This window comes from Schistocerca piceifrons, chromosome 9, assembly GCF_021461385.2.
Source record: "Schistocerca piceifrons isolate TAMUIC-IGC-003096 chromosome 9, iqSchPice1.1, whole genome shotgun sequence".
In the NCBI taxonomy this organism is placed as follows: Eukaryota; Metazoa; Arthropoda; class Insecta; order Orthoptera; family Acrididae; genus Schistocerca; species Schistocerca piceifrons.
This window is the reverse complement of record NC_060146.1, coordinates 133,701,158-133,714,576: the sequence shown is the minus strand read 5'-3', so window position 1 is coordinate 133,714,576 and position 13,419 is coordinate 133,701,158. Positions and strand designations below refer to the sequence as shown.

The 13,419-nt window shown below is 46.6% G+C and overlaps 1 protein-coding gene across 1 annotated transcript in view; it reads left to right on the top strand.

Moving 5' to 3' along the window:
• The window catches only part of LOC124717133 (MD-2-related lipid-recognition protein-like), a 101,497-nt gene that overhangs the window by 41,487 nt on the left and 46,591 nt on the right, over positions 1 to 13,419 (top strand). Inside the window, exon 2 of the mRNA XM_047243872.1 lies at positions 5,733 to 5,870. Coding sequence (XP_047099828.1) covers positions 5,733 to 5,870 — 138 coding nt within the window. The remainder of the gene's footprint in view (positions 1 to 5,732; positions 5,871 to 13,419) is intronic.

Genomic DNA, 13,419 nt, shown 5'->3' with positions numbered 1-13,419 from the left:
CAGAGACAAGAGCGTTTTGTTATATGAATAATATGCAAAACTTCCATGTAAAGCGATAATCAAGCGACTACCGGTTTTTTCAGTGAAATAATGTAATTATTGAGGGCCTTCGATAGCTGATGAAATGAGAACTGCTCTGGGTTTTGTAACAATACAAGTGAAGAAGTTACAAGTTCGTTTTTATACTGACAATGAACTGTTTGATAAACTATTGATATGACTTGGACTTATTTGATAGTTTAATATTACACTATTTCAGGATTCTGTCGCAATTTCAAGTGAATTAGAATATTAGATGAATATTTCTAAACTCTTTTGTGTTTTGACAAAAAAAAAAGCAGGTTTTGACATGGCAACAAGAGAAGCTACGTATTCGTCAAAACTCGTCACAGTTCTTCATGAATTAATGTCTCCTGAAGTACCTTCTTGGTATGGCTGACAAATCAAGATGAGTCCTGTCGTGTAACATTTACAGTGGCTCCGTTTGCCGGAGGAAGCCTGATTAAACTATTTACTATATCGTTTGCCATCTCGTCGACCTGATAGCGTGAAGGTTTGGCTCGTACAGCACTACCCAAGTTCTGTTAACTTCGCATTATACAGCTTAAACTTTACCTCATGGAACATTTTTTTTTGTACCTAGAGCAAAAATCCGCTTTCCTCCACTGCATAGTTGAAGCTTTATGCATCACAACAGAGTGTATGGCGTTTTGTACTAATTTAGTACTGTCGACTTCCGAGGAACGTTTTGCAGCAGGACGTTCTTCTCAGCCGGTGTACGTGTTCTTGGACGACACTTTTATTGCACTGTTGTTATTAATCCGACGCCAACACAAAACACTTGTTCACAGCACCTGACGACTACAGAACACTTCAACGCTAGAAGATACGACTTTACAACGAGAGCTGACGAACGTTGATGCATGTAATGCGTGAGACCACGTGATACTGTTCATTCATGTTACGACAACAGGGGCGCTGTACCAGCTGAACCGCTGGCGGCGTGGTAGAGAACGCCGGCTCGCCGCTGGTCTTGCCTGGCAACGGCACCACGTCTCCCTCCGGTCAACCAAACGTCAAAAGTCGCAACTAATTAAAAAAGTGGTTCAAATGGCTCTGAGCACTATGGGACTCAACTTCTGAGGTCATCAGTCCCCTAGAACATAGAACTACTTAAACCTAATTAACCTAAGGATATCACACACATCCATGCCCGAGGCAGGATTCGAACCTGCGACCGTAGCGGTCACGCAGTTCCAAACTGTAGCTCCTAGAAACGCACGGCCACCCCGGCCGGCCTAGTTTTACACGCACTATAGTTCTGCACGAACGTTAAAACTTTGAACCTTTCTCCATCCAGTGAGATGCGTAATGTGTTTCTGTCTTTGACTCTTTGTAATAAACAAAATCAGTTTTTTCTTCTTGAATCATCCCCCTAGATACACACAATAAGTAAAAATTTGTAATTTGGTATACATTCTGCTGTTGCGGTCTTAATGAATAGCAATGTAGTGGTAAGTTGTGTGACATTGTCTTGCAGTCGCTTGTGGAGCTCTGTTAGAAACAGGGTGACAATTATTGAGCTATACGAAATAAAACCCTCATAACTTCTTAACGGTTTGCGTCAGGACGTTCAAACTGCACGGTTGGCCGCGGGGCATGTTCGGAATTGGTATGGTTTGGTTTAGCGACGAACCCCACTTTCATTTGGATGGGCTCGTCAGTAAGCAAAATTGGCGCATTGGGGGACTGAGCATCCGTATTTCGCGATCGAGAAGTATCTTCACCCTCAACGGGTGACTGTGTAGTGTGCAATGTCCAGTCACGGAATAACCAGTGTGAATGGTACGGTGACTGCTGAACAGTATGTGAAGGCTTTGGAAGATAATTCCATCCCCGTTATCCAAAGTGACGCTGATTTCGACGAGATATGGTTCATGCAAGACACAGCTCGAACCCAACGAAGCGGGAAAGTGTTTGATGTCCTGGAGGAGCGCTTTGGGGACCACATTCGGGCTCTGGGGTATCCAGAGGCCACTGGCTTGGGCCTCGATTGGCCGCTGTATTCTCCGGATCTGAACACTTGCGACTCCTTTTTGTGGGGCTAGATTAAAGAGCTGAGCTGAAAACTGTCGTTCAGGAGATCATCGACAACATAGATGTTCCGACACTCCAGCGGGTCAAGCAGAATTTCGCTGTTCCACTTCGCCACATCATCGCCAATGATGTCAGACATATCGAACATGTCATAACCTAAATCGGACTTGACAGAAAATCCTAAGAAGTTCTGGTCTTACGTTAAATCAGTAAGTGGCTCGAAACAGCATATCCAGACACTCCGGGATGATGATGGCATTGAAACAGAGGATGACACGCGTAAAGCTGAAATACTAAACACCTTTTTCCAAAGCTGTTTCACAGAGGAAGACCGCTCTGCAGTTCCTTCTCTAAATCCTCGCACAAACGAAAAATGGCTGATATCGAAATAAGTGTCCAAGGAATAGAAAAGCAACTGGAATCACTCAACAGAGGAAAGTCCACTGGACCTGACGGCATACCAATTCGATTCTACACAGAGTACGCGAAAGAACTTGCCCCCCTTCTGACAGCCGTGTACCGCAAGTCTCTAGAGGAACGGAAGGTTCCAAATGACTGGAAAAGAGCACAGGTAGTCCCAGTCTTCAAGAACGGTCGTCGAGCAGATGCGCAAAACTATAGACCTAACCTCTGACGTCGATCTGTTGTAGAATTTTAGGACATGTTTTTTGCTCGAGTATCATGTCGTTTTTGGAAACCAAGAATCTACTATGTAGGAATCAACATGGATTCCGGGAACAGCGATCGTGTGAGACCCAACTCGCTTTATTTGTTCATGAGACACAGAAAATATTAGATACAGGCTCCCAGGTAGATGCTATTTTTTTTGACTTCCGGAAGGCGTTCGATACAGTTCCGCACTGTCGCCTGATAAACAAAGTAAGAGCCTACGGAATATCAGACCAGCTGTGTGGCTGGATTGAAGAGTTTTTAGCAAACAGAACACAGCATGTTGTTATCAATGGAGAGACGTCTACAGACGTTAAAGTAACCTCTGGCGTGCCACAGGGGAGTGTTATGGGACCATTGCTTTTCACAATATATATAAATGACCTAGTAGATAGTGTCGGAAGTCCCATGCGGCTTTTCGCGGATGATGCTGTAGTATACAGAGAAGTTGCAGCATTAGAAAATTGTAGCGAAATGCAGGAAGATCTGCAGCGGATAGGCACTTGGTGCAGGGAGTGGCAACTGACCCTTAACATAGACAAATGTAATGTACTGCGAATACATAGAAAGAAGGATCCTTTATTGTATGATTATATGATAGCGGAACAAACACTGGTAGCAGTTACATCTGTAAAATATCTGGGAGTGTGCGTGCGGAACGATTTGAAGTGGAATGATCATATAAAATTAATTGTTGGTAAGGCGGGTACCAGGTTGAGATTCATTGGGAGAGTCCTTAGAAAATGTAGTCCATCAACAAAGGAGGTGGCTTACAAAACACTCGTTCGACCTATACTTGAGTATTGCTCATCAGTATGGGATCCGTACCAGATCTGGTTGACGGAGGAGATAGAGAAGATCCAAAGAAGAGCGGCGCGTTTCGTCACAGGGTTATTTGGTAACCGTGACAGCGTTACGGAGATGTTTAACAAACTCAAGTGGCAGACTCTGCAAGAGAGGCGCTCTGCATCGCGGTGTAGCTTGCTCGCCAGGTTTCGAGAGGGTGCGTTTCTGGATGAGGTATCGAATATATTGCTTCCCGCTACTTATACCTCCCGAGGAGATCACGAATGTAAAATTAGAGAGATTAGAGCGCGCACGGAGGCTTTCAGACAGTCGTTCTTCCCGCGAACCATACGCGACTGGAACAGGAAAGGGAGGTAATGACAGTGGCATGTAAAGTGCCCTCCGCCACACACCGTTGGGTGGCTTGCGGAGTATAAATGTAGATGTAGATATCTGTGGTGACGATTACATGTTGAATAAAGTGTGTGCAGACCGTAGTTTGTAGCTAATTTACGTTTTTTTCACCTGGTAAATTGTTAGCCTGCCACTGTGGTTAAGTATACCTTACATGGTGAAATGGCGTTATCCAAAACAGACTAGTCTGAGAATGTTTGTTTCACATACGTGCAGTAGTCGCTCCTGGATATATGCTGATGGATAAATTCCAGAGCGAGTGATGTGAACAATTAAGTCGTTCTTTGCCTGCTGTTTGAATTTCGCAAGTGCGATCCAGTCATTACGGTGACCTACCGAACAGTATGTGAAGGCTTTGGAAGATGATTCCATCCCCATTATCCAAAGTGACGCTGATTTCGACAAGATGTAGTTCATGCAAGACTGAGCTCGACCCCATCGAAGCAGGAGAGTGTTTGATGTCCTAGAGGAGCACTTTGGGGATCACATTCTGGCTGTAGGGTATCCAGAGGCCACTGACATGGGCCTCGATTAGCCGCCATATTCTCCGGATCTAAACACACTGTGGTGTGCATTCTGTAACACCTTCAGTACACACACCATCAGATTATTTGACTCGTCGCTCTAAGAAAGTAGGCGAGTGTCAGCAATATGTCTTGTGGTCTTATCGTGGCGTGTTTATCTTCTGCCGTTAGGTCAGATGATAGAAATGCCACTTGCACACTTAGAGTAGCAGTTTGATGGTGACCAACTTTAAACAGAACTTGATTAATTTTCACACACATTTATTAAAATAATAAAAAGCATAGATATTACGTAACTTGATTCTGGATGCTGTTTACAATTGACGATCTGAAGTTCCTTTGGTCTTGGTACGTTAATCTTATTCTCACATATCTCTGATACTTGACGAAGTGTCTATATATTTATCTTCATGGCTATGTACAGGAATATGGTAATCTTATTAGGCGCAGACTGAAACTTCACTATAGACTGGTACAGACTAATGCAGACTGGTACATGCTGGTGCAGACAAATGCAGACTGACAAATTGGAGGTCTGTACACTCGTTTTAATACCTCGCACGTATATTTATCACTGCGCGAGTGTGATATGCGAGGAGAAAAGGTTCTGCGTTAGCAGCAATCTCATTGGCTGCGTTACATATTAATACGTGGATCGGCGGAATCAGAATTTGGTCCGTCTCTAAGGCAGCGCCATCTCGTAGTGCGGAGGTGGACGAGCGCTGCACCTGCGCTGTTGTGCTTAGCGGGGCGCGCTCTAGTGGGAAAGTTGTGTACACGCTGACTACGCGGAACTATGTACACAACACACACACGACTCCTTTTTGTGGAGCTATATTAAAGACAAGGTGTACAGCAATAACCCCAAAACCATTGCTGAGCTGAAAACGATTCAGTAAGTCATCGACAGCATCGATGTTCTGACACTTCATCAGGTCATGCAGAATTTCGCTATTCGTCTGCTCCACATTATCACCAATGATGGCAGCCATATCGAACATGTCATAGCCTAAATACGAATATCTGTAGTGACGTTTATGTGTTGAACAAAGCATGTGCACGCCGTAGTTTATAACTTTCGTAGGTTTTTTTTCATGTAATTCAATAATTGTCACCCTGTATTACCAGTTACATCACAAACTCAGGCTCGTCGCCAATGACGAGTGCTGAAGACGTTGGACACGATGCGCACTCGATTTGAGTTGTCTGCTGGGCTCAATGTGTGCGTGTGTTGTGTTTCAGGGCTGGATGACGTGGGCACCTCGCGCAACTGCAGCATCCACCAGGTAACGGTGAACCCGTGCAGGGAGGCGGCCCAGAACAAACCCTGCAGGCTGGCCAAGGGCCGCAGCGCCGGCATTTCCTTCACCTACACTCCAGGTCAGTGGCAACCACAACTCTCTGACCCTTTCTCTACCATCTGATTGCATGTACCCTGTGTTGACTTATCACTGAACTAGTGGGAATTTACTGCATGTTACTACTATGTTTTATTGTCTCGCTAGTAAAAGGAACCCCGCTAATGTTTGGCTGGTTGGTTGTTGGGTTGATTTGGGGGGGCGGGGGGGGGGTTGGAGCAAATAGCGAGGTCACGAGGTCATCGGTTTCGATTAGGGAAAGATGGGGAAGGAAGTAGTCTGTGCCCTTTCAAAGGAACTGTCCCAACATTTGCCTGAAGTGATTTAGGGAAATCACGTAAAACCTAAATCACGATGGCTGGACGCGGGTTTGAACCGTCGTCCTCCCAAATGCGAGTCCAGTGTGCTAACCATTGCGCCACCTAGCTCAGTCCCGCTAATGGTTTACAGACTTCTTATACACTGAAACGCCAAACAAACTGGTATAGGTATAGGTATTCATATACAGAGATATGTAAACAGCCGGCAACGCCTATATAAGACAAGTGTCTGGTGCAGTTGTTAGATCGGTTATTACTGGCAGGCTATCAATATTTGACTGAGTCTGAACATGGTGTTGTAGCCAGTGCACGAGTGAGGGGATATAGCATCTCTGAGTCAGCGATGAAGTAGGGATTTTTCCTGTACGACCGTTTCACGAGTGTGTCGTGAGTATCAGGAATCCGGTGAAACATCAGATCTCCGACGTCGCTGTGGCCAGGAAGAGATCCCGCAAGAAAGGGACCAACAACGACTGAAGAGAATCGTTCAAAGTTTCAGAAGTGCAACCCCTCCGCAAACTGCTGCACATTTCAATGCTGGGCCATCAACAAGTGTCAGCGTGAGAACCATTCATCGAAACGTCATCGATATGGGCTTTCGAAGCCGAAGACCCACTCGTGTACCCTTGATGACTGCACGACACAAAGCTTTACACCTCGCCTGGGTCCGTCAACAGCGACATTGGACTGTTGATGACTGGAAACATGTTGCCTGGTCCAACGAGTCTCGTTTCAAATTCTATCGAGGGGATGGACGTATACAGGTATGGAGACAGCCTCATGAATCCAAGGACCCTGCATGTCAGCAGGGGACTGTTCAAGCTGGTGGACGCTGTGTAATGGTGTGGGGCGTGTGCAGTTGGAGCAATATGGGACCCATGATACGTTTAGATACCTCTCTAATAGGTGACACGTACGTAAGCATACTGTCTGATCACCTGCATCCATTCATGTCCATTGTGCATTCCGACGGACGTGGTCGTTTCCAGCAGGACAATGCGACACCCTCACACATCCAGAATTGCTTCCGAGTGGCTCCAGGAACACTCTTCTTAATTTCAACAGTTCCGCTGGCCACCAAACTACCCAGACAAGAACATTATTGAGCATATCTGGGATGTCTGGAAACGTGCTGTGCAGAAGAGATCTACACCCATTCGTACTCTTACGGATTTATGGACACACCTGCAGGATTCTTGGTGTCAGTTCTCTCCAGCGCAACTTCAGACATTAGTCGAGTCCATGTCACGTCGTCTTGCGGCACTTCTGCGTGCTCAAGGGGGTCCTATTCGATATTAGGCAGGTGTACCAGTTTCTTTGGCTCTTCAGTGTATTACACCTTCCACCAGTAGGTTACGCAGTGTTCAAGTTTCATTGTTAACCCTGTGGCCTCCTCCGCTCCATATTATCGCATCGATTTACACTGCGTAACGGAATCGAAGGATCAGTTTTACAAAACTCATTGCGACATTTTAAATTATGAAATGATAATTAAATCAAGACCCTAATCTGCCGAGAGGCGTTTATATACTGCAACGGCCACAGATGAAAATGTGTGCCCTGACCGGGGTCTCCTGCTTACATGGCAGGTGCTCTATCCATCTGAGCCACCGAGGCCACAGAGGATAGTGCGACTGCAGGAATTTATCTCTGGCACGCTTCCCGTGAGACCCACATTCCCAACTTACTGTCCACACACTACATTCATAGTGCCCTTGCCCATTACACTCATTACTCGTGGCAGACAATCTTACCAAGTCCCGTAAGAGTTCGGGCAATGTGTGTGCATCTGCACAGAAGAAGGTCAATGGCCAAGTAGCCTTAACTATATGAAGATGGTACCTGTTCTTTCGGACATGTCCGAAATAACAGATACCATCGGTGACCGTGCAACTCCCTAGAATGGAATGATAATTAAATCAATGAGTGTAATGGGCAGGGGCACTACAAATATAGTTTGTGGACATTAAGTTGGGAATATGGGTCTCACGGGGAGCGTGCAAGGGATAAGTCCCTGCAGTCGCGCACACATTTTCAACTCTGCCCGTTGATGTATATCAACGCCTGTCGACAGCTTAGCGTCTTGATTTAATTATCATTTCATTCTAGAGAGCTGCACGGTCACCGGTGCTATCTGTTCTTTCGGACATGTCCGAAAGAACAGATACCATCGTCATACATTTTAAATTATGCTCAAAGGTGCCAACAAGCGTACTGTGTGACAATGAAAAAGCGTGGCGCTCTGCGCTGTAACCTTCTGGCTCGGCGACACTCCAAACAGCAAGGTCGACACATACAGAAAAAGGGTCAAAGCTCAGTAGCCCACGTGACGTGTAAGGTGCGTTGATGATATCACATTACAGCAAATTTTACTAAAAATCTTCACAACGCCACTCTGGACGTATCACACGAGGGAAGCTCGTCACATTCTCTCTTACCCACATTTCACCCCTTCTTTTGACGCCTCTACGATGGATATCTGAACTTTGACGCCCAGCACTGAAATCAAGCGGTTTTCTTAGGGGTGGCCCAGGAAAATATTTCAGGCATATCGCCTCTCAGAATCGTCACGAAGAGACCTCAGAGGTTGGCATAAAGGGCGTGAAAGAAACCACCCCTTTCCTTATGTCGTTGATTCCTACACATTTCGCGGTCTCAAACTACAGTTTGCAGTGTGACGAGCAACTGGGCGACATTCTTGAAGATCTTTGATACTGCTGACACCTCCTGGGGAAATCAGTCATTCCGACGGACATCATTGGGCTGCAATGGCTGAATGTGATCCCACCCCTTTCGTGTGCAGTGCGACAGCAATTTTTGCCCTCTTGTACAAACTGGGTCCTTTAGGGACGGTTCAAAATCATTCGACGAAATTTGACCGTGATCTGAAGCAGCAAAGGGTACGTATGATTTCTCAGCACTCTTGCGCCCTCCTATGGTGTGCTCTTAGACGGGGGTGGGGAAGGGGGAGAGGCAGGACATTGACGAATGAGTAAATAAAATAGCAAAGGGCCACAAACAGCTGCCCCTGCTCAACAAAACATTCGGTGACACCTGCCACCTGCAGTGCGGCAGCAAGTTTTGCTCTCGTTTAGAAATTGAGTCCACTAGGGATGGTTCAAAACCATTCAACGAAATTTGAACGTGAACCGTAGCAGCAAAGGGTACATATCATTTCTCAGCCCTTTTGCGCCCTTCTATGGCGAGGTCACGGAGGGAGGGGGGGGGGTGGGGAGGGGGGGAGGCGTGACATTGACAAATGAGTAAATAAAATAGCAAATGGCCACTAACAGCTCCCCCAGTTCGACAAAATATTCGGTGACACCTACTACCTGCAGTGCGGCAGCAAGTTTTGCTCTCTTTTAGAAATTGAGTCCACTAGGGATGGTTCGAAACCATTCAAAGAAATTTAAACGTGATCCGAAGCAGCCCTCTTGCGCCCACCTATGGCGAGGTCACGGCGGGGGTGAGGAGATGGGGGGCGGCATAACACTGACAAATGAGTAAATAAAACGGTAGAAGGTCACTAAAAGCTTCCTGTCACACGGTTAGACAAAATACTCGGTGACACCTGCCACCCTTTATTGAGAATTTTAAAAATGTGGGTTTAGAGACACAACCTGCTAAGTAGTCATAGGATCAATTATTCAAAATGACAGTCACCCGCGATGGGGTCATCTTCAGGGCAATTTACACCATTTGCTCGCTCCCTGGAGTGTCACCCTGCCTGTGCACGGTTGGTAACTATAGTGTAAATTGCCCTGAAGATGACCCCACCGCCGGTTGAAACCGGTTGGCGGCAAAGTAAATAATGCGATTGTGACTGTCATTTTGAATAATTGATTATAAGTAAATTAATCGCTGTTTATCTCCATACAACTATGTTGTCTAAAAAAAAGTAGTCATAAGAGTCTGCAGGCAGGCAATTCAATCGTAGTGGCATCAATAGGTTGCATGCGTGCAGGCATGTATGACTACTGCGCAGGTTGTCTCTCTCAATGTACATTTTTAAAAATCTCAATAAAGGTGGGCAGTCCCACCGAGGGTTTGCCAATGGAGGGGGTTTTAGAGAGGCCCTTTGCCATGTTATTCATTCATTTGTCAATGTCGCACCCCTCCGTGATCATGCCACAGGAGGGTGCGAGTAAGAGGGCTGAGAAAGGATATGCATTGTTTGCTGATTCGGATCGCGTTCTAATTTCTTTCAATGGTTTTAAACTGTCGCTATTGGTTACAGGCTGTACACCATAGCAAAAACTGCGGTTGCACTGCGCACCAACGGGGTTGCTAGCCCACTTTGAGAAGTTCTGACCTGTCCAAGAGGAGTTGGCAGTGTCAAAGATTGTCAAGCACATTGTCTTGATACTCATCACGTCCCAGGGGAAGGAATGGTTTCATTGACGCTCTTTCTACCATCCCCTAAGGCCATTTCGTGCCGATTCTGAATGGGCAGGTTTGTCACAAGTTCTGGAAATCAGGGAATTTGGAACGTATGAGAGAATGAAAAAATCTCGTTTTGGTCTGAGTGGCATGAAACTGTTTGTTTACTGAGATGTCATGCTTCGTCACTGGCTGGGCGCAGCGGAGCATGTGCGCTGCTTCCCTACTCTCTCATTCTTACTGCTTCTCCCCTTCCCACCCCTCACCGCAGCTGCCACCACTACTTACTGCTAGCCTAGCAGCTGCCGATGAGAGGCAGGGGGGCGTGAGGAGTGGTCTGTTTGGATCTGGGTCTGAGAGCTCGTTGACACAGCAGCCGGAGACACAATGGTCATCTGTGCATGAGTTGTGTCTGACTGACTGTGTGAATGTGTGCGCTCTTGTTTTCTGACAAAGCCTATGGCCAAACATTTAGCTGTGAGAGTGTGATTGTCTTTTCTATGTGCCTGTCTATGGCTCAGCGATCATCTTTACGGTGATCTGCTACCTTTCCTTATACACTACTGGCCACTAAAATTGCTACACCAAGAAGAAATGCAGATGAAAAACGGGTATTCATTGGACAAATATATTATACTAGAACTGACATGTGATTACATTTTCACGCAATTTGGGTGCATAGATCCTGAGACATCAGTACCTGGAACAACCACCTCTGGCCGTAATAACGGCCTTGATACACTGGGGCATTGAGTCAAACAGAGCTAGGATGGCGTGTACAGGTACAGCTGCCCATGCAGCTTCAACACGAAACCACAGTTCATCAAGAGTAGTGACTGACGTATTGTGACGAGCCAGTTGGTCGGCCACCATTGACCAGACGTTTTCAATTGGTGAGAGATCTGGATAATGTGCTGGCCAGGGCAGCAGTCGAACATTTTCTGTATCCAGGAAGGTCCGTACAGGACCTGCAACATACGGTCGTGGATTATCCTGCTGAAATGTAGGGTTTCGCAGGGATCGAATGAAGGGTAGAGCCACAGGTCGTGACACATCTGAAATGTAACGTCCACTGTTCAAAGTGCCGTCAATGCGAACAAGAGGTGACCGAGACGTAAAACAAATGGCACCCCGTACCATCACGCCGGGTGATACGCCAGTATGGCGATGACGAATACACGCTTCCAATGTGTGTTCACCGCTATGTCGCCAAACGGATGCGAACGTCATGATACTATAAACTGAAACTGGATTCATCCGAAAAAACGACTTTTTGCCATTCGTGCACCCAGGTTCGTCGTTGAGTACACCATCGCAGGCACTCCTGTCTGTCATGCAGCGCCAAGGGTAACCGCAGGCACGGTCTCCCAGCTGATAGTCCATGCTGCTGCAAACGTCGTCGAACTGTTCGTGCAGATGGTTGTTGTCTTGCGAACGTCCCCATCTGTTGACTCAGGGATCGAGACGTGGCTGGACGATCCGTTACAGCCATGCGGATAATATGCCTGTCATCTCGACTGCTAGTGATAGGAGGCCGTTGGGATCCAGCACGGCGTTCCGTATTCCCCTTCTGAACCCACTGGTTCCATATTCTGCTAACAGTCATTGGATCTCGACCAACGCGAGCAGCAATGTCGTGATACGATAAACCGCAATCGCGATAGGCTACAATCCAACCTTTATCAAAGTCGGAAACGCGATGGTACGCATTTCTCCTCCTTACACGAGGCATCACAACAACGTTTCCCCAGGCAACGCCATTCAACTGCTGTTTGTGTATGAGAAATCGGTTGGACACTTTCCTCATGTCAACACGTTGTAGGTGTCGCCACCGGCGCCAATCTTGTGCGAATGTTCTGAAAAGCTAATCTTTTGTATATCACAGCATCTTCTACCTGTTGGTTAAATTTCGCGTCTGTAGCACGTCATCTTCGTGGTGAAGCAATTTTAATGGCCAGTAGTGTAAGTATTGATTCTCAGAGTATTTGTGCCAGTTATTTTTTGCACTAATTGATCAACGCGGTCTCATTTCATCAACATGGTGTCTGTGACAAGTGAATACCCGGCCAGACGACTGGACTTCCACGACGAGCCAAAACCGCAGGCCATTTCTGTGGGTATCTTTAACGTATCGGGCCTGCCGGTCTGAAGCTCATAGTTTCCCACTAATGCGTGGGCCCTGCCTGTCGGATCTAGTTTCACAGATCTGCCGCACACTGGGTCTTTCTGTGTGTGACGTAATGCAGCGGATTTTCTTGGTTTATCTGTGGACCCGGGATTGTGGTGCTCCTCGGCAGGCCAGAGCCCACGGTGATGGATTTTAGAAATAGCAACTGTCTCACCGCAAGTACACTATGTGATCAAAAGCATCCAGACACCTGGCTGAAAATTACTTACAAGGTTGTGGCGCCCTCTATCTGTAATGCTGGAATTCAATATGATGTTGGCCCACCCTTATCCTTGATAACAGCTTCCACTCTCGCAGGCATACGTTCAATCAGGTCTGGAAGGTTTCTTGGGGAATGACAGCCCATTCTTCACCGAGTGCTGCACTGAGGAGAGCTACCGATGTCGGTCGGTGAGGCATGGCACGAAGTCGGCCTTCCAAAACATCCCTAAGGTTTTCTATAAGATTCAGGTCAGAACTCTGTACATGCCAGTCCATTACAGGGATGTTATTGTGCATTATGAACAGGTGGTCGATCGTGTTAAAAAATGCAATTGCCATCCCCCAATTGCTCTTCAGCAGTGGGAAGCAAGAAGGTGCTTAAAACATCAATGTAGGCCTGTGCTGTGATAGTGTCACGCAAAACAACAAGTGGTGCAAGCCCCCTCCATGAGAAACACGACCACAACATAACACCTCCACCT